Genomic DNA, 27604 nt, shown 5'->3' on the forward strand with positions numbered 1-27604 from the left:
GCATGTAGAAGCAGGCCCAGCAAGGGCTGAGAGCAGGCGCTCTCCATCAGGCTCATATGGGTTTGGGCTTCTACGTGGTACCTTAGCAAGTTACCTCTTCATGCCTCAGTCTCCTCATCTGTAAAATGAGGGTGATTCTACTGATCCCTGCTTTATTGTATTGAGATGTTAGTTCAGTGAGATGGTGAGTGTAAAACATATACCGCAGGCATTCTATAAATGTTGACCATTATTAGTATGCGTCAAATATGAATGATACCAACCTAACGTGAAGGGCTCTCTGTCAAATGGAGCTAATGAACGATCTAGTGGGGGTTTCGTGCTTCTGTCTATCGAAGGAGGTGGGACTGGAAGGGAAAAAAGCTGAAGTCAGTTAAAGGAAGAAAGTGGTTGGCTGAGGGTGGGGGAGGGGTGAGGGTGAGGGTACGGATGGGCTGGTGGGCAAGAGAGAGCAACTCTCGTACTTACGCTTTGCTGTTTTGTGGTTTCTACTTCTGCTAGGCTCTTCGTGGTTGGGCTGGGGTGAGGGCAGTAGCGGCTTAAAAAAAAAACCCAAATGTTAGGAAGTATTTCCAACACATCAGCAGGTCCTGGTGGCTTTATAGCCCCAAATGTGTCTGAATCTGTTCCCTTTTCTCCATCTCATGTTCCACCCACAACCATACTTGGCATTTCTCAACTGAACGGTAGCCTGCTATCTGAGCCCCCTGTTCTGCCGTCTCTCATCCACAGAGATTTCCCCTGCCAAACGCTTTCGTGGCTCCTGTCACATTAAAAACACTGTGACCCGCAAGGTCCTGCCCAAGCTGGTTCCTGCCTACCCTTCAATCTCTTCTTCCACTCCTCACCCAGTGCCCACCAGGCCTCCCCTATACGTGTCTTCTTACAGTTCCGGCAAAATCTCAAGCTCGTGCCCTCTTTGGTATCTCTGTACTTCTGTTTCCATCTGTCTGCAATGTCCTTTTCTCAGCTCTTGCCACAACTGTAAGGCTCCATGTCACCTCCCCACCCATCCTCATATTAATGGGTCTTCTGTATCCTTAACAACACATTACTACTCAAATTGTCTTGTTTCTACATCTGTTTACTTGTTTGTCATTTGTCTCCCCCTAATCAAATAGAAACTTTTTGAAAGCAGAGACCTTATTTGTCTTCCTCATGCTCTATTCCCAGCAGCTAGAACACTGCTGTGCACAGTGGCTGCTCAGTAAATATCTGTTGACTGAAAGAGTGAATTCTGCATCCCCACAGCGAAGGCGAAGGCCTTCAGATTTCCAAAGCAAACTGCGTTGGTAGAAAAATTCAGCTCCGTGAACCCCCTTTGCAAGAGAACTTCACAAACAGGAGGGAGCCAATTATTCTTAGATGGGAGGTCCTGGCTGTGGTGTGGTCTAGATTTTGAGTTATTAGAATAATACGTCCTCTCCCTCCTTCTAGCCCTGGCACTTCGGCATTTGCCATAGCTTTTAAAGCGCTCAGGTGCCTCATGAAGAAAACACATTTCCAGCTATTGGCTCTTTAGCCTGAACTTCTCAGGGTCTCTCTGGGTATTGATTAGACCCACAGGACCTGGGATTAAGCTTGAAGAGAGAGTAAAGAGGGTTGCTGCCTCTCTCTTTTTCACTGGGTTCACTTTGTCAGTTACAAGGCATTTGGCTGTGGAATTTCAGGCATTGGCCAGCAGGTGGCGCAAGTCTCATTATAGGAATGAAGGCGACCTGGTGCCATTGACCTAAGTTGGTACTCCTCTTAGAGTGTATTTTATAGTTTTCACTTATTTCAAAAGTGGGAGATAATAGCACACTGCATACCACAGGGAGACTTTTTATTATACAAGTAGTTTACACTGTTTATAGGAAAAAGAAAATACTGCTGATAAGCATTATGACATGTATAAAAATGACTAGCATCTCACCCACCTCCCCCCCCACAACCCCCCCCCCAAACAAAACGCACTGTGAGTATGTGGGTATGCATGTTCCCAGCCTACATATAATCTTGTCTGCCTGATTAGAATTAGATGAAGGTGTTTATCGTCTTCTCTTCTCTCTGACAGAGGACATTTTTGCATTGGGTGCAAAGTACCATGAATGAGGGGGGAGCCCTACCATGTGAGTCCGGCCGGCTGGTGGCGGAGGGAGGGCAGTCATCGGTCTCTGGGGAGGCACAGGTGGCTGCTGTGGGGCTTTCCCAGACAGGGGCCGGTCTGTGGACACACATGGGCATTGAAATGAAAGGAGAAATGCTAAACAAGGTGAATGTGGCCCACCTCAGGGTTCTCTAGGAACAGATCTTGCACCCAGCTCTTTAGGATTCTTTAGGATGACGATTGTGTTGTTCATCTCGGGTCTGCGGTGCCCTGGATCCCACAGAACCGCACCAGCACCACCGCCAGTCCTGGCCGCAGCAAGGATTTGTCCACAACTGGGTTACCAGGGCGGGGGTGTCCGAGACACGTACACACACAGGTGCACCGAGCTGCCTAGGCAGAGGACAGTTGGCACTTGTGGCTCCTGAGGATCCTGTTCTGGGCCCCCTGCCTTCCCCTCCCAAATGCGCCGGGCTGTCCTCCTCCCTCCCACTTCCTCCTTTTGCTCATCTCTTCCCTTAAAGGCAAGAGCTGGTCTCCAGCTCCTGTTACCAAATCATAGATTCTATCTGGTTACTTGGACTTGCCTTGGACAGAAACTCACATTATTCTCATCCTCCCAGAAGTGTCCCTGGGCCAGGTTGACAGGCTGGCAATGTCCCACCGCTGTGTCAGAGAAAGGCCAGGCCAGGACTGTGAGCGAGTGCTGGCTTCCTTACATTTTGTGTGCTTTCTGCCTCTCTGGCCTCACCCTAATCGCAGCCATTGAGAGGCATCACTCATCCATGGAGAATGGGGCTCAGAACTCGGGCAAGCCTGGTCTAATCTCAGGCACTCCAGCCACACCGGCCATCTCTCAGCAACTCTGACATGTTCCTTCGAGCCTCAGGACCTTTGCACAGCCATTTCTACTGCTTAGAATGCTCTTCCCTGCCCACATATACCCTCCCTTAGCCAACTCCTCCTCATCCTTCAAGTTTCACTTGAAATATCCCATCTGTAGGATATCAAGCCCAGACTAGGCATACACCCCAGCCTCATCTCCTGCACTTGTCTTCCTGAGGATGTATCATGGTTTAATTAAATAATTTTGTGACTCTTTTCCTTGGTGTTGCCTCGTCCACTGGATTAAGAATTCTTTAGGACGACGGTTGCGCTGTTCACGCTGTATCTTCATTACTAGCACATAAGTGGTACACAGTGACTTATTTATCCATTTCTTCTCTGCGCCTCAGTCTCCCTGCATATGAAACAGGCTTGGTAATTGTTGCCGTTATCGGACAGGGTGCTTAAAAAACACAAAGTGAAATGTTGACATAGTGTTTGTGAAAGGGCTTTCAAGTTGCAAAGTGTTATACAGCTGAAGGATCAGTGGTGTTACCGTTTTGTGATATTGACCATCAACTTTCTAGCTTAGTCCTGGATAGTCTGTTACACAAGCGTGCACATGCTTATTTTCTGACACCACCACTCCTAGAATGTAAGCCCCATGAGGCAAGGGCTATATCTTCTTTCCTGCTGATTTCAAATTTCAGCATTTAGACTGATGAGTGGCTCGTAATAGGAGGTCAATCATTTTTGTGGAATGAATGAACGAATGAGGGAGAAATGGGCTGACAGGAACAGAGAAACAGTGAAAATCTTATGTACTGTTTTAAATTTTTTTAAGCTATGATCAAACCCCACTCATTTTCGCTATGTTTATTCTGACAGTCTGTGGGTCATAGTTCCACCTAACTATGAATCAGTCAAAAGATGGGGAGGAATAGGAAAGTACTTTTGAGTCCCTAAGTAACACACAAAATAAGTTATTACTGCTAAATGCCCCCATGTGGCAGTTTAATGCTGATATCAGCCACTACAGGCAATGATTTGTCTATGATATTAATAATCCTCACAGCAAATCTGTTTGGTCTATATTATTATGATCCCATTTCACAGGTGAGGACAATTGAGGCCCAGAGAAGTAAAGTCACTTGCCTAAAGTCGCTGAGCTGCATCAGCATGCAAAGCTTTGTGCTACGTGGGCAATCGGCCTCCCGTGCATGAGTGGGAGCTGGGGGCTGGGCTGTGCCAGTGCCCTTACCAATGTACATAGAGTTGGAGTTGGAGAATGGCTTGGCAGGCAGGATGGAGTTCTGCAGAGCTTCCTCGTCGTTGGAGGGTGGTGGCTCGTAATCTGCATCGTCTTCCACAGGTGCCTCTTCCTCCTCATTGGGGGACTCATAGTCACCGTCATCTTCCCCATCCTGATCATCATTGGGACTTTCATAGTCATCTTCTTCCTGCCAACACAGTGACAGGGACAGTGCAGTTTGTAGAGGTCCCGTGGCACTTGTAGTGCCTGCGTCTACTCTCTCTCTGCCAAGACTCGCCTGGGTGCAGGCAGCACTAAGATGGTTACTCCCATTTTACAGATAGGACACTGAGGTCGGGGATTGCACCATCACAGGGCCAGCAAGTCGCGGACTTGGGACCTCTGTCCAGTCTTCAGACCACTGGGTGAGTGCATTTTCCTCTATACCTTTTTGCACAACAGAGAAAAGCAAAATAAAAAAAATGAAGAGGACACTAGAATAGAGGGGTGGGAGACCTGGCTCCGTTTTGAACAAACACATTTTTTTACTCTAGATATCACCAAGAGGAAGACTAAACATATGGAGCATTTGTGATGCTCCAAGTTCACTGTCAGTTCTGTTCTTAGTGTCCCTGTGCTCAAAAAATGTCATTGTAACCCAGCTCAGTGTGGAAGGCCACGCTAATGGGAAACCAGATTGCCAAGCCTGTTCATTGGAAGGCAGATGACATTGTGTCTGAGCAGAGCAGTCACAGCTCTGCTCTTTTTTTTTTTTTTTTTTTTTTTTGCAGAGGGTTGAGTACATCGAAACAACAGCTCATACTCATGACCTCTGACACTGAATTTGAAGCTGCCCTCTTGGAAAGACTTTCTTTCCAAATTTAAAATATTTTACTGTCTTTTATGTGTGCTTCTTGGTGGGTCTCAGGAAAGTAAGTCCTAGGGGCTGGGTGATTGCTTTTGAAGCATGCCATGAAAGTGGACAGTAATGATTTCCCAAGCAGAGGGGTGATGTCAACTGCCCAGCGAAGTGGCTTCTCATTCTCATGCCAAAGTTAAGTGGGCAATAAACAAGCCCAGGGCATTTCTCTAAAGTCAAGGGCCATGTGGAAAGAAGCAACGGGAGACTGCAACTTGGCGAGGACACATACATTGCGATAAGCAACAAACCCTGACCGCTTTGTGAAGTAGCTTAAGGAAGACTTGTCTAAGTCGTTCAACTGAAAGATCCCTTTGTTAATTTTTGATTTGAGGAATATTTTAAAAATACATATTAGAAGGCAAAGTGACAGTTGTGTGTCTTCCTGAACTCTGAAAAGAACTGGTCCGGCCATCAGTGTTTCTGTAACTTAAGAGCAGGGGAGGGAACCTGTGATAAACAGGACTTCAGATCAGCCTCATTGGTTTTGACTGCCCCCTCGTGTGACCGGGGAATCACTGAATTCTCTCCGCCTGCCCATGCCAGGCCCATTGCTCCTGACTTCCCCCAGGCCTTTACCCCATAAGCCTTTCTCAACAATAGACTTTCCCTCTCCGCTTCTAGAAGGATTATTTCTCCCAGTGATTTGGCTCCTAAATGTATGCATGTTTTTGTTCCTAATCAGATTCTGCCAGGTGTATGTGCTATCCCAATTGTAAAACGCCCATGGGACGGGGGCCTTTCCCTCCACCCTGCCCCCAGAGTGTCCTGTGCAGTGCTGGGCTCCTCGAGGAAGCCCCATGTTTTGTTGCCAGCAGCTAGTGGAAACCCTCTGTTTATAGAGAGGATTAAGGAGACCGGTTTCAGATGGAGCCCCAGCACAGGAGGGACTGCATGGCAAGCAGTGACAAAGATGGAGCTTCTGTGCGAATATGTAAACACTTGGGAGGAAACTGGTCTATTTTCTCTTTTGCACAAAATAAATCTGTCATATTCCTTTGTGATCAGACAAAGTACAGACTTCGCTGACCTATTTTTCAAACGCAGTGATTCCTTTTACCAGAATCCCAATAGGATACTGGGTGTTTAGTGCCTGCTTTCTGAAGGTGCTAGAAGCAGCTGCTTACCACAAAGACCACTGGACAGAGGGCTGGGTCACTGGTCCCAGGCCTGCCTCTAACTGGCGCTGTAGCTCTAACAAATCATGCTCTCCAGTGGGCTCAGCTGCCTCATTGTAAAATGAACACATTGGGCTCCAGTCCACGACACAGCCTTAGCCTGAGTCTAGTTTTATGTGCAGTGACAGTGTATGTGGTCTAGTAGGGAGAGGAAGTGCAGAGCTTGTCAGACTCCCAAAGGGCTCACTGTGACCCCTCAAATATAAAGCTCAAGTGGGTGGGAACTTCCCTGAGGTCTTTTCAGGGCTACTGGTTGATTCTGCAATCCCTTTCCCTCCGTGTCACCGGTGAGGACTCACAAGAAAAGCTACTATAAAGTTACTTTAGTGTAGGGGAGGGGTTGGGGAAAGGCCCTGCTGTGAGCGGTAATGGTGGGTAACAGTGAGACCGTGTGGATGGCAAAGCAGAAAACATTTACTGTCTGCCTTCCCGGGGCACATTTTCTGACCCCTGGGCAGGTGCACAGGCGTGGTATCTGAGGCTTGGCTCTATCTGGCACTGTCTGCTTCCTTAGTACAGAGGCACTCTGGAAAGACAGCCCACCCATACTCACAAAGGATGACCAGCCCCCATTGTCCTCCTCGTGGCTTTCTGTGGAAGAAAACACCACCACCATTAGTACCAAAGTAGCCACTAGGAGGGAAGTCAATGCAGCAATCCCATCTGGTGCCATCCCACAGCACTGCCCCGTCCCAGGTCTGCGTCCAACCTTGTGTGTAGCGTACCTGGGGGGTGACAAGTTAGTATTAGCACTAGAATGTCTACCTGAGGGGCTCGCTGTACCAGATGGCAGCGGTGGGTACCAACATTTCACATGTATAAAAATCACCTGAGAGAACTTTAAAGTATGTGCACTATAACTGTTGAAAAACTGCTTTAAAGCCTCTGAAGTATGGGGCTGGCTCCATTCAGGTGCTTAGCCAAAGCCCGGGTTCTTCCATGCTTCCCCCACCCCCACTCCCAGAATTCCTCACTGCAGAGGGTCCCAGCTAAGCAGGTGCCATTAGCCAGGTGTCCTGCATAATGACACTTCTCCTCCCCTCAATCCAGGGTAAGAAGTGGTTGACAGGCAAGTGAAGGTCACCTGCATGCCACCCAAGGAGCCCTAGGAGCCAGCAGACAGAACCAAAGTATCTGTCACCTCCTAAAGCAATCATTCTCAACCCTGAGACGTTTACCTGTCCCTTCAGGAAACCGCTGGACTTGAGGTCTGCAAAAGCAAACAGCATCGCATTAATGGCCCTGCTGATGAAAGAGGGGGATCTCCCTCTTTCCTCAACCCAGCCCTGCAAGAGGGTCCCCCAGTGGAGACTATGTCTCACTACCCAGGACTGGTGCCCTTGTTGCTTGGCAACCAGGGCCAAACTGCCTCCAAATTCTAGAAACCACTAAAGCCACATTGGTGGTGCCCCTGGGAGCTCGTGACTGCCTGATTGTCTAGGAGAAGTTTCCTTGACAACCCAGACCCAGGGGCAGGGTGCCGGGTAGGGAGAGGGAACACCCTCCCCTCCTGGTCACCAGCTTCCATACCCCAAGAGTGAAGGAGTACTGATCAAAACTGGGCAAAACCAGGTCTGTGTCTCCATTTAAGGTTCGACTTGGGTTTGAAAATTGTTTACGTTTCACTTCAGCGACTCTGGGCCCACTCACTTGCGTGCAAAAATGCTCCTCCTCTCTTCATTCTTGTTGATTTCTTGACTTAACTTACTGAGAATCCTACAAGACAAAGAGACAGAGGAGGTAACCAACCCATCATCTCTCACTGAGCCCCAAAATTCCTTGATTTGTTTGACCAACCACCGCCAGCCTCCTCCTCTGGCGTCCAGCCAGTCCCCTCAGTGGGCCCTCTGCTCCTCACTTCCTCCCAGAACTTGTCACCTTCATCCCCCTGCCAAGCCTTGCTCTGGCCCAGGAAATGCTCTGCGTCAGGCTCAGCCTCCTCAGTCTAGCTCAGAGCCCCTCCGTGAAAACTGGTCAGCTCACACACAGCTTCCCCTTGTCCCTTATGACCTGGATATGACCTCTGTGTGTTTTACTGTGTTAGTGCTCCTGGAGCTGAGGTGTCCTGCCTTGCTTTGGCATGCTTGTGGGTGATGTCTGGCTTCCGAGAATCCTCCAATCATCTCTGAGACCTGGAGGAATCAGTTGCTCGTTACACAACTCTTGACAAGAGCTCTGGGGGCTGTTCTTTGACCTGTGTCTCCTTCCATTCTCCCCTTCCTGCCTTCTCCTTGGTGACATGGGTTCTTATAAAAATGGGGAAAGTAGTCCCAATTGAGGCGTAGCCTGCAGAGTGGGAGACTCCCTCCCTCTCACTTACCCTGAGGCCAACCTTGGCCAGGGCCCTTGGAGATACTTCTAGTTCCTGGGTGCTGTGAACTAGCAAGTCCCAAAGCCCCAGAGCAGGGAGGGCCTTGGCCAGGACTGCACCACAAGCACACCCTAGCAATAAGCATCCGTTCCATGGGGTGTCTGGAACCTTCAGGACATGTGACTCCAGCCTCCCTCAGCACCAAGGGAGTAAACAGGTTCAGTGTTTCCTAAAGATTTGGGGCAGCTGGGCAGAGCCTCGGAGGTGGTCTGTCGAGCATCATTTTACAAATGAGGCCACAGAGACCCAGACGAAAGAAGGGACAGGCCCACCTGTGGGTTAGTGACAATGGCCACCCCTCTCCCCATAACGCACACCAGCCCCAGAAGCCAGGCTCCCTAATTTCCAGGACAGCGCACTTTCAGAGCACCGTAACCTGTGTGCACGCCCTTTACTCTGCGAGCTCTCTAGGAGGCAATAATACAGAGCCTATGGCCCATCTGAAAATGGCCCAGGATCTATATCTCTATTAAGTGACCATCTCGAGGTAACAACTTTGGCCTAAAAGAAAATGACCAAGTTAGCAAAGACAGTCCTTAGCGTCCACAACTTCTTACATCCCTCATGCCCCTCCCAGATTGACCCCCAATCCCTCGGAACTACTGATCAGAGCCCTCTTACCTCCTTAGAATGACAGGATAAACTAATTGTGAAACACACCATAGAGACTTCAGAGGACAGAGAAGGAGAGAAGGCAATGTTTAATCCTCTGTCATTATGTCATTGTTGAAATGCCACACTTCACTGACTGCCCAGAGAGGGAGATACTTCAAAGCATGGTGGGGGCTTCCCAATGGCCTCCTGACCACACCACCAGAATACCTGGGATGTGGTTCTTTGGTTTCCTATACACGATTGTTTGGAGGAGCTGAGGGGAGTCCCTCTCCCCACTCCTCTGACATGCGGGATGGAAGAGGGGAGCCCTGTGACTGTCCTGTGTCCTGGCCAGGTCAGGAGGTGATGGCTACAGCAGCCACTCCCTTACAATGCCCCCTTTCATTCAACAACATGCAGTTCCTTCAAGTGCCAGGAACTCTGCCGGGTGGGTGCTCGGGGTTCCTCAGGAAACAAAACAAAGATCCCTGTTCTCAAAGAGCGTACATGCTAGTGAAGAGACAGACAACAGCAATGAACATTTAAGGAAGTGAAATTCTAGGTAAGAACTGTGTAGATAAAGAAGCAGTGGGGTGGGAGTGGGTGAGCGAGGATGGGGTGCATGGGAGGGGTGCGGTTGCTACTGAAAGCCAGCAGGCCTCAGTGCTGAAATGTCATTTCAGCAATGACCTGAAGAAGGGAGGTGGGGCTGGGTGGCACCTTGACACCCCCATCCCACAGAGCTTGGCTGGGCAATGACTGGCTCACAGAGATGCTTTGATCCTAAAAGGACCTCCTCCTCTCTGCGGTATCTTTCTTACCAGTATTTTAGCAGCCAGGCTGGGGCTGCTGGGGCTCTAACTGGCTAAGGAAGGAAATGCCAAACCACAGGCCCTGACAGAGGAGAAGCAAAGAACTGAGAGAGAGCAGAGCAGGGCCTGCTAGTCTGGTTTGCGGCAAAACATAGTCGCTTGGGGTCCTCCTGCTTTGGTCAGCCTCAGAAAATACCTTCCCAACCACCTGAGACCCTGCTGGGGAGCCAGTGAACAAAGCAGCAGTGCTGGTGGACAGGAAAGGGAGGTGGTTGCTACCTCTACGTGCAAACCTTCCAAATTGTCCCCCACGCCCACAGCCCCAGAGGACCAAGTGACAGTGAGTGGCTGGAGGTGACTCATGCCCTTCCTCCCCTCAAACCTCAGGCCTCACTCAGTACCAGGGAGAAAGGCAGAGAGGGCCGTGCAGCTGCTAGACATAGTTTTCTCCACTTTGTCTGGTTTTTAGAGATGAACTGGCCCTGGAAGAGGGGCTGGATCTTACAACAGGAAGTCATGCGATTGCAACAAGGTAGAATCTTGCCATGACCTGAGTTCCAGCCCAGTTGCCTCCCCAGCTTGTTGCACAATGGGAGCCAGTCTTTCACTTCTCAGTCACAGGCCTCACCTGGTGATGTTAGAAGCACAGAGAGCGGGTCCCCAGCCAGCGTCTAATGGCAGAGCCCACTCTGTGACCTCAGACAAGGCGTTAACCCTCCCTATGGATTTAAATACAAAATGTATAATATATATATTTTGAATAGACTCCAGGTGGGCATTAGCAGACTTTAACACATACTCTACTGATTTAAGCAGCTCCTGCTCAGTTATGCCATGGATGTTGAGCTAAGCCTTCTAAAAGAAGGCTCCATATTCCTATTTAAAAACCGTCACCCATTACATAATTTGGGGTGTCTCTGGAAGAAACTATGTGCTTAGAAATTGACTACATCTGCAGACAGACAAAGCTTTCCTCACCAGCATCTGCCTTCAGACAAAACGTATTTAATACCAATTTTTTCAATCGTGGAGGAAGGAAATAGAAACATTCAGAGGAGTGTAATCTTGTTTTGGTCTGCTCTACATCAACACAATTTCTTCTTCATGGCCCCTGAGGGTAACGATCACAGCAAATGAACCCATGTACAAGGGATTGGAATGCGTAAATATTGACTATCGATACCCGTCAAGGGACCCAGCAACTTATGTGGGCTGCCTCCTTGAAAATCCACCACTCCCCAAGACATAGTGCTTTCCTCTCGATAGATGAAGAAACTGAGGCTCAGAGTGTTGAAGCAACTGCCCCCACAGCCCACAGCTGGTTGGAGACGGCTTTATAACGTGGATCTCCCCGGGGCCCAAAACCCAGGCCTTTCTATCCTGTAATCCTTTCCCTTTAGCAGGATCAAATAATTAGTAAACGTTTGAAATTGTGCTCCTTGGGATTTTGCATAAAATAGTAAGAATAGCTAACCTTTCTTCAGTGCATTTTATTATTTCTCCATTATTTCCTCTAACTTTCTTATTGACCCTTGATGGTAGATTCTCTCCCCACTCTTTCCTCTCCTTTAGACTTTAGTTACACATACACTAGGCTACTTGAAATTTCTTACAGGTCCCTGATGTTCTTTTCATTATTATATTTTATTTCTTTCGTCTCTGCACTTCATTTTAGATAGTTTCTAGTACCATGTCTTCATGTTTACTAATATTTTATTTTGCAACGTCTAATCTGCTGTTAATTCCAAGCAGTGCGTTTCTCATCCCAGACATTACAGCTTTTATCGCTAGAGGTTCGATCCGGGTCCCTTTGTATTGCTCATGCCTCAACTTAACTTTGTGAACATATGGACGACAGTTATATCGTCCTTCTCTGTTAATTCCAATATCATTGGCATTGGCATCAGTGCCATTGATGAGTCCGTTTGTCTCCTCATTATAAATCCTATTTTCCTGCATGTTTGTATACCTATTAATCTGATTAGATGCTTGACTTTGTGAATTTTACTTTGTTGGGTGATGGATATTTTTGCATGCCAATAAATGTTTCTGAGCTTTGTTTGGGGATGTAGTTAGGTTACTTGAATCGGTTTGATTCTTTTTTCTTTTTGTTTTTTTTTTTTTTTTTTCAGTCTTGCTCTTAAGATTCACTAGGGGGGGCCAGACAGTTTTTAGACTCGGGCTAATTATTCCCCACTACTAAGGCAAGGTCTTTCTGTGCACTCTATCCAATGACTATGGGTCTGGATTTTGCCAATCTGGCTGGTAGAAACAGGCACAATTGCCAGCCCTGTGCCTGGCTGTTCTTACCTCTAGAGTTGCGTGGTTCTTTTCAGGTAGTCTCCTTACACGCATGCACTGATCAGAACTCTACTGAAGGGGGACCCTCTGCAGTTCTCCAGAACTTTTTCTCAGGGCAGTTCTTCCTTCTCTGATACCCATTCAGTGAACTCTAGACTTCTTGACTCTCAGCCCAAGGAGTTTACCAGACTCCACCTGTATTCCCTGCTTTCCGTACCATGGTTTGGAGACTCTCAGAGCAGTAAGCTATCCTAAAGATCGCTGCATTTGTTTGCTCTCTCTCATCGTCTAATGTCCCATGCCTTGAAAACTGCTGTTTCAGATAGTTTATCTGGTTATTTCAGGTAGCGGGGTGGTCTCACTACTTCTTGTTTGCCAGAAAGCCAAAGTCTCCATTCACATGACAGAAATGATTGAAGCACCTTAGGACAATCCCTTAGGGACTGGTGGGGACCACTGTACACGAGGGGGGGGGACACAAACCCCATCTACACAGAGCAGTAGACAGTCATGTAGCTGACTGTTGCCACAATATAATATGAGCCCTGGATTACCAAATGTCCCATTTGCTTCTATAGGAGCTGGATTTTCTGGAACATTCCTTGATTTTAAAACACTGTGTGGGCCAAACTGAACATGCCGGCAGGCTGATTCTGGCCCAGCAGCCACCAAGGCTGCCCTCTGTGTGTTAAGTTCTCTCCTTTACATAGAATTGTGGTCTTTTTTCTAGAGCATAACATTTCTGCTAGCAAAGACATTTTCTGTCTACATTCTCCAAGATGGTGGTCACCAGCTCTATGTGGCTAGCATCTGAGTAACTGAATTTCTCATTTAATTTACATTTAAATAGCCATAGAGGTTAGAAAAAACCCTTAGGAAGAATAATCATTCTTCAACAACACTTGTCCCTGGAGATAGACAGCACCAAAGGCAAAGCCTTATTTCCTTCTTTTCTGTCACTCTTTGAGGTGAGGGAAACCTGAGAGTCATATTTTCCTTACTTGACTTAACTCTGGCAGTCCTACCCACTCATGAGACCTCCCAACCTCTTCCTCCATTGGCCTACTTCCCTTTCACTATTATGAGCTCTGAAAGCAAGAGAAAGAACCTCAGAGAAGTTGCAGAGTACAGGTTGCAAACTGGTGGCCCCCAGACTAAATCTAGTCCACCGATAGGTTTACTTTGGCTTCCACAATATTTAAAAACATCTGAGCCAACATTTAAAAATTGAGATATATCACCTAAAACCAATATTTCTAGCTACTTTTGGTAAATTCAAATGTTGGGCATCATTGGGTCCACACGGACTGGAGCTGAGTAGCTGCTGTTTTCTGGGGATGGTAAACATAATTCTGATTTGTCAGTCTCCACCACTCCCTATGGTTTTTCCAACAACGAGGCTTTGTGTTGATTACCTTTTCTATCATCATAATTGTGTTATTATTTTTTTTACTGTGGGGTAACATTTCTCTAAACCCATAGTTCATTCAAAGGTGGTAAAATGAAAGAGAAATCGAAAGGGCTTTTTTTTTTCTTAACTCATTGTACACATTTGTATCACCTGTCTGTCTCCAGTAAGCATTTGAGTATACGAGAGCTTTGCTAGAGGATTGGAAAACACATGAGATGGAATGCACACTGCAACTTCCCATTTTAGCACCCATGTCAGACATCAGTAATGGGTCAGGCCCTCACCCCCCCACACCCTCGCCTTTCCTTAGGATACTTCTCAACACAAGGCCCCTGACAGCCGTTTCCAAGCAGTCAGTATTGGCAGACAAAATGATGTTACTCACTATTCTTCATACGGTCCAACCCTCTCATTTTACTGAACTCGAAACTGAGGTCCAGAAAACTTAAGCAATCACTGAGTCTATGACGCCATGTTGAAACCTCAGGTCTCTTGACTCTGGTGCTATTTTCACAGGCCTAAGCCACCCCTCTCGGGAGAGAGGAAATGAAAACGTGGTCCAGAGTGGGACTTCTCTTTGGCAAGAGCAGCCAAGATGCCAGCTGGGCTGCAACTGTTACTTCCTTTTCCCGACTCGTGTAAATTCTCTTCCCTATACACTGCTCTTGCCTTTGCCCTTCCTGCTCGCTTTCCTATGTCAAACCAACAGTGATAGATAACTGACTCAGCTCTCCTGAACTGCTCCCCATTCCAATCTCTGTTCCCCAAACCACCCAAAGAATCAGGGGGAGTACTTACGGCACCCGGAGCTTAGGGAACTTCTGGATGTCGTTTTCTGTCAGGTTCTGAAATGAAGACACCAACAGGTTACAATCCACAGGAAAGGCTCTGGGCCAGGTGAGGAGAGTGAGTTATGGGACAATAGGGAGCCGTGGGGACTGCGGCCCCCTGAAGGGTACACCCCACCCACCCACTCAAAGTGCGCAGTTTCCAGATGTCGCATAAAAGCCTACAGGCCTGGTGTTGGCAGATCTACTTGTTCAAAAGGAATTCCAAAATATGGATTTTATGTGGAATTTGTTGATTTCCATATATGGACCAATAATTTTCACTTAAACACTAGAAGAGCAAAATTGTGAGACCAAACGGAATTTGTTTTGTGGGCTGAAGCTGGCACGTTGTGACCTCTGCCCTGGGTGCCGACCCACGCATCAGGGCCTTCTCAGTCTCTGTATGCGTGCAGCAGCTGTGAGAAGCCGGCCTGGAGAAGGAACCTGTGCCCTGATATAACCATCACACCCTAATCGCTTCTTTCACCATGCCTCTTGGTAGAATTCTCTAGATTTGAGGATGTAATAAAGAGGCTTTCCTGAGGGAACTGACGAAGGAAAGAAGAAAAGTCATATTTGTGACAAACTGACTCTGGGTCTTTGCCTTACAGTACCTCGATTAATCTTCACATCAATCCGGTGATGTAGGAACCATCAGCGTTCCCATTTGATGGATGAGAAAGCGGAGGCTTGGGGGGTTAAGGGAATTTTAGCTTGTAGGGGACAGAGCTGGGGCTGCAACCCTGCTCTGTGGCACCTGCAGTCAATTTTCTTCCTGCAAACTTCCCTTCTCCCATGTCTGAGCCCTTTGAGGGTCCTGGTGACCTATGTTGGAGGGGATGTGGGTGGGAAGGATGAAAGAAGATGGCTTGAAGGGAAGTCGAAAGGCAGGGCTGCCAATATTGGAACAGAAAAGAGGGTGGGCATACTCTCTATAGAATCAATGCTGAGAAAAAGAAGGGAATCTATTGACATTCTGACTGAGGCCAGAGGCTGGGTGCTTCGAATGGGAGCTCTGGAGTCAGACAGCCTGGGTTTGAATCTTGGTTCCTCTACTTAGCAGGTGTCAGATTTGGGGCACATACGTAACCTCTCTGAGCCTCAGTTTCCCTCTCTGTAAAATGGGAATCATTTCCATAATAATGGCCACCTTTCAGGAGGGGGTCTAGAGGATCGAATGAGATAATGTATATCATGTGCTTGACAGCATGTTGGACACACTGTAATATGAGTAAGAAATGGAGTTAGATGAGTAATTCTCCCTTCCGGGGAGGAGCAGCTGGGGTCTGGCTGGCTCTCAGAGCTTAGTGTCTTTGCCTCCTCTCCCCTCCGGACTGGGAGCTGCCTGAGGGTCGTTTGCTGCCCATTGGGAGGAGCTGGGCACACTTCCCTTCGAGCCCAGCTGGCACGGGCCTGGGGCATCTTAGAAATGTGCTTACTGGACTCATCTGCTCCAGTTCTTAGGAGCAGTGGCTGACCCAGGCCCCTCATCAGGCCCTGTGGCAGGGTTGAGGCAGGAGTCTTCCCAGAGTCCTGAGAAAATCAGGCTTTCGGTCAAGTTTCTTCACTTTTCCTTTTTTTTTTTTCTTCTAATATCACTGAGCCACCAGAACCACCCCTTCTCAGGGGTGCACTAAGATTCATGTTCAGAGTGTGGCGTGCTGAGTGGAAGGCTTCCTGGGGGCTGCCAGGGGCATGATAGTTGAGTACGGGGCAGCTAGCCACCACCTTCTGTTTTGCTGAGTCAGGTACATAAGCTGAGGGAATTTCGGGAACAGAGTAGAGAAGGTGGATGTGAGCATGGCCGGTGACATAGAGCAACAGGATGTCAGGAAAGAGCAAGCCCTTTAGAACAGGAATGGGAACTGGGAGAAAAGATGAGAGATGTGTAAACAGGACTTTGGGAGCTTTTGCTATGGGATATAATCTTCTCCTCCACCTCTTTCAAGCACCTTCAGCAAACTCTGGGCTACTTGTGCCATGACTTGGAGTTAGATTTGGGGCTTTGCAGGAATAGGATTATATGCTGAGTGTTCTCAAGAGGGGCATGAGAGAGAGAGAGGAACGCTGCAATTCGGCCCTGCCTGGAGAGGTGACGTGGCAGACACTGCTGCCTGTCTACCCAATATCCACTCTCTCTTTCTCTGTTATGACAAGATCTGGATTTTGTTCAGGGCAGCAAATGTGCCCTGTTCAAAATATATAACACTCTGGACTCTCTTGTAAATGGCTGAAGTCATAGGACTCAGTATATCTAGTGAGATATAACCTGAGGTCTACTGGATAGAGCCTCTAGAAGTTGTTGCTTTCCTGATGACCAGGTAGGGGAGCTGCATTCCCCATGCACTTGTGCGCCTTTTACTTTTTGCCCATCTCCCCTTCCTCCTGCCTGGAATGCAGATGTGATGCCTGGAGATGGAGTAGCCATCTTGCCACCATTAGGACAGAGGCCACAGATTTTTCCATAGGCTAGATGGCGCCTGGGTTGTCAGCGACTTCCTTCAGCAGCTCGCCAGCCCTGCGTGCCCATCTCTAGATTTCTTATCACTTGAGAAAGATAAACTTCAATTTGGCGAAGCCACTGGGGTTAGGTTTCTGTGACACGTAGCCACATGCCTTCCTAACTGATACAGTTTCCAAGCACATTTTCTTCAACGTTCTGAAAACATAGCACCCCCATTCCCCATAAGACAAGGTTCTACCCTTCTCACTGGAAAACAGAAGGGCAGCAAAACAGATTCAAGGGAACTGCTAGCTCCTATGCTGTAGGAAAAGGAAGGGAGGGAAGGAGGGAGGGAATAAGAGGGAGAGAAGAAGGGAGGGGAAGGAAGGGAAAGAGGAAGAAAGGGGGAGAGGGAGGGGAAAAGACAAGGGCCTTTCACATTCACCTTCAATAGCAGAATGGTCCTGGATATTATAAAGAAGAAGTGATAGATGAGAAATTAGCACTCAAATCAGAGCTCAAATTGTACCCAGAGTAGCTGGGATAGAGGGTGGGTTTCAACAGAAGCTGTTTTTAAATACCCCAGTTGCTGAAGCAGGCCCCATGTTCTACTCCCTGCTCTCCCATCCATCCTCGTGCCCCTCTTTCCACTTCCCTGTTCATACAATGAGCAGAATATGAAGCATTTTCTGAGGACCTTCCACGTCCCAGAAGGGGAGCAGAGGAGACAAAGCTGCTCAGATGTCATCTCTCAACCAAGGAAACAATCCTGTCCTCACAGGCCTGAGGCTCGCAGGAGAGTGTGGGGAGACTCTCAGGGCTGGAAAGGACTGTCACCCGCTGCCACCCAGTGCAATGTGCTCAGTGAATGGAAGAGGGTGCAAGGGGAGGCTCAGAGAGGACAAGTGCTTATTCGAGACGACTCAGGGCATCAGGAGTGCAACCAGGACCATCCTCACAGATGCCCTTCCCCCGTCCCACTTGGCCCTGATACGTCTCTGTTCTCAATGCTAAAGGCACCAGAAGGAAACAGTCCAATTTAGCAGTAATTTGCAAGAACGATGAAACTCCAGGAATTCTATTAGCTCAAAGCTCAATATGAAGAAATAGCATTGTTAAAACCTCATGCGGTGTTTTAAATTAAATGTGTGCTTTAGTCCAATTATTGGGTGTGTGACTTAGAACATCAGGCCACACTTCTGTGTATTGTTCCTCAATTCCCTCCCCCAATCTACCTTTCTGCTCTAAAACGAGCTTTGGGGAGGTAAAAATCCCATCTTCATCATCTCTGTATTCCCAGCACGTGGCCGGCTCTGGTGTGTAAAAGGAGCTCAGCAAAATGCTTGTCAAGTGAATGGATGGGTGAATGCATTATTGATTGAGGTGGAACAGTGAATAAACATGTCTTACATGGTACATGAAAGCGAAACTCAGACCTTCAAGGACACAGGTTTGGTCTCAGTGTCACACTTGCGAGCTTCCCAGAAAGGAGAGGATGACTATGGGTGGTGGTGACGCCATCACCACTGGAGGAATTCAAGCTGGTGTTGGCGGCAGGGATGCAATACAGGAAATGGATTGGTGCTGGGTGGAGAGCCAGAGCGTACGACCTCTCTGGCCCCTTCCAGCCCTGAAATTTCATGGCCCGGTGCCCCCACTGCTGCTGCCTGGGCCTTGCAGGAAAGCTGGCTCAGCTTGCCCTCCTCCTTCCAAATCCAAATCAGAAACATCCACCCCATGAGACCGTTGAAGTCTCGTTCCACTTCTTTTTTAAAAGGTGAAGAAATGTGTCCGGAAGGGATGTATTTGTGCCGTCAGGGTCTCTCTTACACATTGGCGAAGGTGTCATTTCACAGGAACTGCTCGGACCACATCCCCAAACAGCACCCAAAGCCTCTCTCCCCACCATTAGAGCTGTATTTTTCACTCACTAGAGTAGCCCTTAACGCACAGCTACGTCTTAATCTACACGTACAGCTTTCTGCAGTAAGTGGAGAGAGCCCTATCACAGGTGTTTACTCAGCCCCAAACCAATTATGTGAATTTCATAGTAAGAAAGGGACGTGATTGAAATAATGAGGGTGATTCCACTCTTTATTCCACTCCACGAGTATATGCCCTAGAATTTGAGATGGGAAAAGAGAATCTTCTGTTCTCCCTGGTGGTCTTTTTGTCCCCTGGGACTTCTCAAAGTATGGGTGGTATTTGAATAGATTTTCAAGGGGGGTGTTGGGGGCGTTTACTTGTACTTGAATTTCTTCTTTATACTCTGATTTTAGAATGTACCTTAGTATCAGTGAAAGACCTGGAAGGTATCCCAAATGGAAGGAACTGAGGGGTGGCCAGAGAGGGGTTCATGCAAAACCTCTGCAGAAGGCAAAGGGGGGGGGGATCCTGCGACAGGCACTGACCCTGGGCATTCTCAGGGACAAGGTAGACCAGGTGACCCTGCAGCCACTGATTAAAGTTCAGAATAGCTTTGGTCTCAAGGTATTGGATTGGCCAACACTCACCAAAAACCGGGGCCCGTCAATGTGATGCTTCTTCACGGCCCTTTCACAGTCCTTATAGTTCAGCTGCAAAGAGGAGGGGAAGGTGCTGTCAGTGCGGGCAGGCTCACGCCATTGGTTTCCCTCCCTTGCCAGCCCCAGAAGCTTAGCAATTTGTGGTACTTGTGGCTAGCCAGCCTCCCCCCTTCTTCCCCTGTCTCACAGAGGGGCCTGTCCCCACCTCAGCCCTGCTTTCACTAACCCCTCGGGACTCTCTGAAATAGAGAAGTTGCCTTGGTCCCAGGCTTCGCGACCAACCCCTACAAAAAGAGGGTGCCTTCCAGGTGGCAGAGGGCTGATACGCTCCTTGGGAAGGTAGAGAGGAGCTGAAAGAAGAAAATAGGTAGCACTCATTGTGACCACCCAAAGACAACTTCAGTGAACTTGGTGGTGTTTCCTTCGATGCTTTTTTCTAAGCATACTTCTAAACAGCGTTGAGGTTATATTTTATGTATGCAATCTTGTTATTCTGACTTTTTATTTTACAATGATGTTAAAATGACAATACAAGCAGCTGCCTCGTGTTACCGCACACTTCTTTCAAACACTAGTTTAATTACTCCCTCATTACTGAATATTTAGGTTGTTTCCCGGACTGCTGCTCCAATAACGACGACATCAGCCGCGAATAATTACCGAATGCTTACTCTATGGCAGGCACTGTTCTAAGGGTTTAAACCAGTCTTAAGTCATTTGATCCTGACAATTTTCAGATGTACAGTTGAAGGTGCAGAAGGTCAAGTCACTTATAGGAGGTCCCATGATAGCAGGTGACAGAGGTGACAGCCGGGCTGCAGAAGAAAGCTTTAATGCCTCTGTCAAGAAATGCTCCCTTAGGTTCATCACATTGTGACTGACACACAGTAAAGTGAACAAGTCTAAGTGCAGCTTATACACCATCCAGGTCAAAAGGTAGGACATCGTGGACATTCTTTTGCATATGGTTTTGTGTCCTTCTGTTTAAGATAAATTGGTCTCAGACTAGAATTATAGGATTAACAGGAATGATGACTTTTAGGCTTCGGTTGGCTTTCCTAAAGATTCGCATTCATCGGCAATCCTATCAGGTACCTGTCTCACCTCGTCCTTAATAGCATAAGCATTTGCATTGGACATATCTCTAAAGTGATGTTTTGGGCTGGAGTATTTAAGGTTAAATGTTTGTCCTTCAGAATCCTGTGTTCTTCTCACGAGTGTGAGTCTCACAGTTTGTGGAAGCTTTTGGGGGGTTACAAATTTTAAATCATGGCATTTTCTTATGGCCAAGGAGACTGGAAAGTAAACTCAATTGTTGAGACCCCTTGACTTGAAAGGGTAGGATGACTATTAGAAAGCTCCCAGAAAGCTGATTCAGAGGCCTGTGTGCAACGTCTGAGGAGCCCTGAGCCTCCATCTTATCTGCGTGCCCTGGGCTGTCAGTCATTCTTGGAATAATTAACTGCCTTTATTCATCAAGTTCACTGTCATCTTTATCAGACGTATCTCTGATTTTGCAGCGTGCTGACTTCAAGTCTAGATAGACAGATAGCCTGGCAGACTGGAACTTGCCTGGAAGTTTCGTTGTGATCCAGTAACATCTGGGCCTGGGGGCTAGAGTCTATATTTTTAGCAAATACTTCGATGATTCTTATGAGCACCCAGCTTTGGTTGGCACTGGTCTAGAGCAGGTACCTTGGGTTGTAGATGAGACAACTGGGGCCCAGAGAGGGGAAGGGACTGGCCCCAAGTCACACAGTGAGTTGGGGACACAGCTGGGAGTAGAAGCCATGGCTCTGAGCCAGTGCCTTCTCCACTGCATAGCCTAGGAAAGCTGTCCTGCTAAGTCAAAGGGGATTGGAGGCCTTAAAGGAATGTGAAATATGACTTCAGCCTTCAGGGGCTCACATTCCAGGCACAAGATGAGCTAACGTATCTGAGATAGTAAGACACAAAGGCCTGCCAGTCTGCCTGGGCACCCCAGCGAGGGTCCAGTGAACCGAGCAGGAAAAAGGGAAGACTGAACATGAATTGCCCCCCTCTCTCTGCTGAATGCCTCACACCCATTATTTCCTTTAATTCTCCCAACAATCCCACGAGGTTAGTTACTATAGCTATTTAACCAATGAGGAAGCTGAGGCACAGAGATGTCGAATAACTAAGGGAAGGTCACCACGCTAGCAGGTGGCAGAGCCAGGAGTGAAACTAAGCTGTGTCTGACTCCAGAGCTGGCTGGGGAGGTGTCTCCAAGGAAGGCCTGACCCCACTGCTTCCTTAGAAACTGCACCTGACCATCAATCCTGTAACTAGGGCATGAGGTGGCTAGGGTCCACCCCCAGTGATCCGTTCGTGCTGGTTCAATCGGTACGTTCTCTCTGAGGACTCAGGTGCTCAGGATTTGGAGGGTGTCTCTCTGAGTCCTGGAGGCTGGGACTGCCCAGATCACAGATGCCCCTCCCTCTCCTTCTTCCTCTCCTCTGTCCTTTTATGCTGAGAGCAGGAACCTGTCCTGGTGCTGCGAATTTGTCCCCGAGTCTGGGATTTCCAAGAAGAAAGCTCTCTCTACCCCAACTCAGGCAGAGGCCGTGCTCCCTGAATCATCCCTAACCCATAGTTCATCTCCCTGTGCCAAGGGGGACGTTACCCAGGGATTGTCTTGTTGGACTGGGTTGTGCGATGCTCCTTCTCACATTGGAGATGGGGCCTGTCTGTGCCTCTCAGTCTGTCCCCGGGTTTCCCTCCCTAATTCTTCTCTCCTTTCTTTATTGAGTTGCCCCTTTATAGCATCTTGGCGAATTTCACCTTGTGCCTTACTTTATTTGATCTACATTGAAGATCAACATGTAGCAACATCCTGCAAAAGTCAGTTGTTCAATCTTAACACCCACCATGTCAAAAGTTTATTATGACCTTTGAGAGGGAATAAGGACAGAAACGAGATGCACACAAAGCCACCAATAACCGGCTCTGTCGGCTGTCCCTCTGTCATGTCAGTGAACATTTTCATACTTTTCTTCTTTAGCTCGGGGAAGAATAGTTATGATAGTCAATTCCTTGGTACCCTATAGACCCCACGTTTGGCTCGGTGTCCTAAGGAGAGTATTCCACCCCCAGAAAAAAAACAGAAAGTTGACTTAGATCTCTAAGCCTTGACTTTAACGTCTCCTCTTTATGACAGTCTGGAGTGTCAACTGAATTTACTGCCAGCCTTCAGGGATGGGGGTATGAGAGAATCAAGTGTCCCTCACAAGACTCTATATCTCTTGGACACAGGGTCCCTTACTGAGTCATGTGGCTTGGGATCTGCCCAAACAGATATATAAACTGTGGTCCCAGCAGCAGATGACCGAGCACAGGGATCCTTGAGAATCTCCACGTCCGGAAGGCAGGACGGCAACATTCTGGCCTCAGCTCTGCCACAAGCTTAGCCTCTGACCCTGCCTGGCTAAGCCCCTTCCTCTGTAGGGAGCTCAGTTCTGCTGGCTATAACCTGGGCTCCGATCAGTTTTCTGACCTGCTTCACAAGCCTCTCCTAAAGCTTCAACGAGCCTCTGTCCCATGTAAGGGCTTGAGACCCCTCTTTCAGGGACAGGACCACTGACTGCCCAGCTGCCACCTCCTGCATTGCTCATCAGAGCCTTCTCCATCCCTCCTACCCTGCCTTTTCTTTCTCCTGCCTCCCGGACTCCATCTCTCCCTTTCTAGTAAGTAGCCTTGATCTCACTAGTGGTTATAGCAATTCTGCATCTCAGAGCACAGACTTTGAAACCAGACAGGCGTGACTGGAATCCTGCCTCGGTCACATGTAGTCCCTGGGGCTTTGGGCCATTTAACCTCGCTGAGCTTATTTTGCAGCTGAGTCAAAGGAACAACAATACTGGAGAGTATTAAATGGGACAGAGCCTCGAGAGCACAAACTCAAGCCCTGGCACATACTAGCTGCATATTAATCTGAGGGCCTCCTTTCTCCCCAGCTCTCACTACCAGGAACGCTCAGGGAAGTAGGTATATCTACACGGCACTCGCACAACTGGTGAGGTCGCTGCGAGGTTGGAAGTTCCGTTGCTATCTTTTTCGCCTCTCATGTGCTGCCTGGACTCCAGCTTCAAGCCTCTGTCCAGCCCACCGAGGACATTGCCAGTCCCGCCACCAACACAGAGCAAGGCTCACCTTCCTGAAATAGTCTGCAAGGCTCTCTGCGTCCCAGGCCAGGACCTCTGAGCGGAAGGGCACATTCCTCAACGCCATGGCTGGTCTCCCAGGAGGAAGCTCAAAAGCTGAGCGTGGGTGCTGCACCCATGGACAGAAAACTCCAAATCGAGGGTGTGGAGGCGTCCTTGGCTCTTCCAACTCCCAGCTATCCTTTGGAACAGCCTTGTGGGAGCAAACGTCTTTTCTGCTGTAACCAGATCCCAGAAAGCAACGTCTTCCTCCGCGAACAAATATGGTCTCTTCTCAGAAAACGACTCAGCAAGTTTCCTTTACCACTTCCTCTGCTGGGTTCTAAATAAGTAAACAAGGAAGCTCAGCTCTGGGGACGGGTGAGACAGAGAGAGCGACAGAGTTGGTGATAACTGGTCCCAGCCACTCCAGCCCGGTGGGAGGGGTGACGAAGTGGACATAGACTCCACCATGAGTCCAAGTAGGCTTCCATTAGAACTCCTGGCACCCATGTGTCGACACCACAGTCCTGCTTGGCTGAGCCTTTGCTGATGAAAATCTATTTTGACAGTTGACCTAAAATATAGACAATTTCCCACATCAGTGCATTGCTGGGGGGAGGAACATGGCCTTTTCATGCTTGCCAACCACCCCTCAGTCTCTCTCAAAGGGATAAAGTTGAGGTTCCTTCAGCTACCTCCTTAGAGGTACTAGGAGAGGATTCTTCATGAGGGAGCTGGGTGGGCACCCAGGGCTGAGAGCGGGGCTGTGCTGGGCAGCCCTGGGTTTAATTTCTGATATGATGTCTCTGCCGTGTGCCCGCTTAAGCCAGGAATGTGATCTAGGACTCTCACTGAGTCAAGGGGACTTTCCATACCTGTTAAAAAGGAAAACAGAAGGATTACTTCAAATGCACATAAAACGTAGATGCATTTAACTAGACAAACTTAAAGAAAAAGAATTAAAAGAAAAAAGACAAGAATTGCTATTGATGCTGCCACATGTTCTGTTCACTATTGTTTCCACCATGAATTCTATCCAACACACATTTCAGGAGATGGGCACCTGCTGTTTCCTCAGTCGGTTTCAGACTCCGGGTACGCCTCATAGTCTAAATGCCTTGTTAGCAGAGGGTGACTACAGTGGCTAAACGCAGATGTATTTATGAGGTCTGACAATTACGTTCGCAAACTCAGCCTAGACAAAGTGCTTCATACCTCAGTGCTGAATATCACTACAGTCACCTTCCAAGTCCTCCCCTTGGGAAGCTATGCAACGATGCCAGCGCCTAGTCCACCTTTCTAAGCAATGTTGGAACTCTTTTTCTGGAATGGCCATCAGAGCTGTCATCATATTACCCTTCATGTCCTGAATGTCATCAAAATGTCTTCCTTTCAATATTTCCTTTATCTTTGGGTAGAGAAAGAAGTCATTGGGGGCCAGATCAGGTGAGTAGGGAGGGTGTTCCAATACAGTTATTTGCTTACTGGCTCAAAACTCCCTCACAGGCAGTGCCGTGTGAGCTGGTGCATTGTCGTGATGCAAGAGCCATGAATTGTTGGCAAAAAGTTCAGCTCATTTTCATCTAACTTTTTCACGCAGTCTTTTCAGCACTTCCAAATATAAACTTGGTTACTGTTTGTCCAGTTGGTGCAAATTCATAATGAATAATCCCTCGGATATCAAAAAGGTTAGCAACAAGTTCGCGAACTTAATTGTCAGACCTCGAAGGCACCATTGCCGTGTCTGAAAACAAATTCACTGCTTCATCTCGTGCTCCAGGCACGCACACATAGTCAGCCATGGCTCTGATGCTTGAGGAAAGAACCCCGCTCTGTTGCATTTACTGAGTGATGCTGCATTGGTCCTGAGGTGGTGCCTTCCCGAGCTATTTCGAGGGTAGCTTTGGCCATGCACTATGTCCGCCATAGTATGCAGCCGCCTTGCCGGGTCATTGCGAGTATCAGTGACATTGGCATTTCATCCCAGGCTGGGCACCTTTACGGAGGTGATCCATAAACTTAGCTGGTGTCATCCTCCCTCCCAGGGTACTAGGGGGGTCAGTGGAGGCAGCCCAGGCTGAGAACTCCTCACAGGGCCTGGACCTAAGCTTGCTCTCTCATAACTGGCCATGCTCCCCATGGCATGGCCCTACTCTTCAAAAGCCCACCACTGCTGGGAGAGGTCACTTCACTTTCCAGTCACCAGAAGAGCAGAGAACAATAAAACACCATTTGAAAAAAAGGGAGAGAGATAAATCACTTCCAAGTAGAATGATCAAAGAAGATGTCATGGAATTAGCTGTAATTGAAGCAAGGGGAAGATGGAGGGCATTCTGGACCCACGCAGGCATGTGCGCGTGTGTGTGTGTATGTTGGAGTGTACTTCATGAGCAAAGAGAACACACCACACCTGTGGAAAGGAACATTCAAGATCATCCTGAAAAGTAGAAACAAAATTTTTAATGACATTCATTCCCACTGCCTACAGAAAAACAGGCGTTAGAATTAAGGAATCGCTAAATATGAGGCTTTGAGGGAAGAATTATCCAGTACATGTAGCCCAGATGGGTGATCCACAGAGCCCATTTAGAAGAAAGACACAGCAGTTAAGAAACCTGGTGACAGCAATGACAACAATGATCAGAATCATCACAGACGCAACACGTGGAGTCCTACATGTGCGCCAGGGAGGGACTGAGAACTGTGCCCTAATTATCTCATTTAACTGTTGGCACCATTGTGACCCCTACTTTACAGAAGGGAAAACTGAGGCTCAGAGACGTGAAGCAACGTGCCCCCTTGCACCCGGCATGTGGGTTGTGCAGTTGGGTCTCACCTGGACTCTCTCTGAGTTCAGAGACCCTGTCCTTTACCTCTCTGTCACTTCAGGCTCTGAGATGTTACGGAAATCGCCCAAGCTGGAGTAGGCATTCAAACCCAGCTCTGTCTCCAGAGCCTCTGCAATTTCCACTCTATCCATCTGCCTTCCGCGAAGAGCCAGGGAGGTTGACAGTCTGGACAAGTTAAGAAGAGGACGCAGCCCTTTCCAGGAGGCAGGCCTTTGGTGACCCTGCCCCACAGGACCACAGGCCTGTTCCTCAGAAAGGGCAGCTGTGCAGGCAAGAGCAGTTGACGCAAGGGGAAGCTGGTTGCCTGAGACTGGAGCCTTTCCTCTTCCCCAGTCCTCGGTGATTTCCCAATGCTCACAAGTTTCACATCACCTGTCTCTGCCTGGAGGGTTCTAGAACCCCCCTTGCAGGGCCAGTTAGCCCTGGGGAAGAGAGGGTCGGGATGCCAGGAGGACCAGATAACCCTGTGCAGGCCAGCTTCTTGGCCCAGTCTCAGGCTCTGTAACATGGGCAGTGACGATAGCAGCCTCTGGGTACAGTCCATGGCCGAGGGGAGGCTGAAGCAATGAAGAGCAGGCCAGCTTCACACCGACCCTCTAGAGAACATTGGTTTTGGCTTCGAGCATGAAGCAGAGTGGGAAACAGGTAAGAGGCAGAGATGTGAAGCCACGGCTTGGGTAGGACCCTCTCCCATCACTCCCTCCCCAGCCAGGTGGGGAATCCCAGAACTCATGCAGGAGCAAATTGAAAGGTTAACAGAGGCCTTCTAAGGTTTGTAATCTTTATCTCAAGGTTAGGAAGGGGTCAAATAGTCTCTGAACACATTAAGGACTGCATCATGTGAGTACCGGGAATGGGGTCATGGGATAGCAATCTGAAATGTGTATCCAACAGAGCCTGTGGACAAAAAAGGAATACTTGCAGGGAGTGATACGTCAGATTTTTCAATCTTAGGGACCAAACGTGGATGTAGGAGCAGCACACTGCAACCTAGAGGGAGATCACCCCAATTTCCTCCCTGCCCCACCCCACCCCATCCAGA

At 48.4% G+C, this 27604-nt stretch overlaps 1 protein-coding gene across 2 annotated transcripts in view; it reads right to left on the bottom strand.

Moving 5' to 3' along the window:
* The window catches only part of LCP2 (lymphocyte cytosolic protein 2), a 40706-nt gene extending 16675 nt beyond the window's left edge, over positions 1-24031 (bottom strand). The window contains exons 1-10 of one of the 2 annotated variants that reach the window (XM_081035810.1): positions 23721-24031; positions 19539-19601; positions 14551-14597; positions 7914-7979; positions 7442-7473; positions 6817-6854; positions 4176-4374; positions 2109-2206; positions 469-538; positions 264-347 (exon numbers count right to left, since the gene is read on the bottom strand). In XM_081035810.1, the coding sequence (XP_080891936.1) occupies positions 264-347; positions 469-538; positions 2109-2206; positions 4176-4374; positions 6817-6854; positions 7442-7473; positions 7914-7979; positions 14551-14597; positions 19539-19601; positions 23721-23798 (775 nt within the window). In that variant the 5' untranslated portion in view covers positions 23799-24031. The remainder of the gene's footprint in view (positions 1-263; positions 348-468; positions 539-2108; positions 2207-4175; positions 4375-6816; positions 6855-7441; positions 7474-7913; positions 7980-14550; positions 14598-19538; positions 19602-23720) is intronic. The other variant, XM_081035809.1, reaches the window with a different exon arrangement.
* Positions 24032-27604: the final 3573 nt, after the last annotated feature.

This window comes from Rhinolophus hipposideros (assembly GCF_964194185.1).
Source record: "Rhinolophus hipposideros genome assembly, chromosome: 23".
NCBI classification, from domain to species: domain Eukaryota; kingdom Metazoa; phylum Chordata; class Mammalia; order Chiroptera; family Rhinolophidae; genus Rhinolophus; species Rhinolophus hipposideros.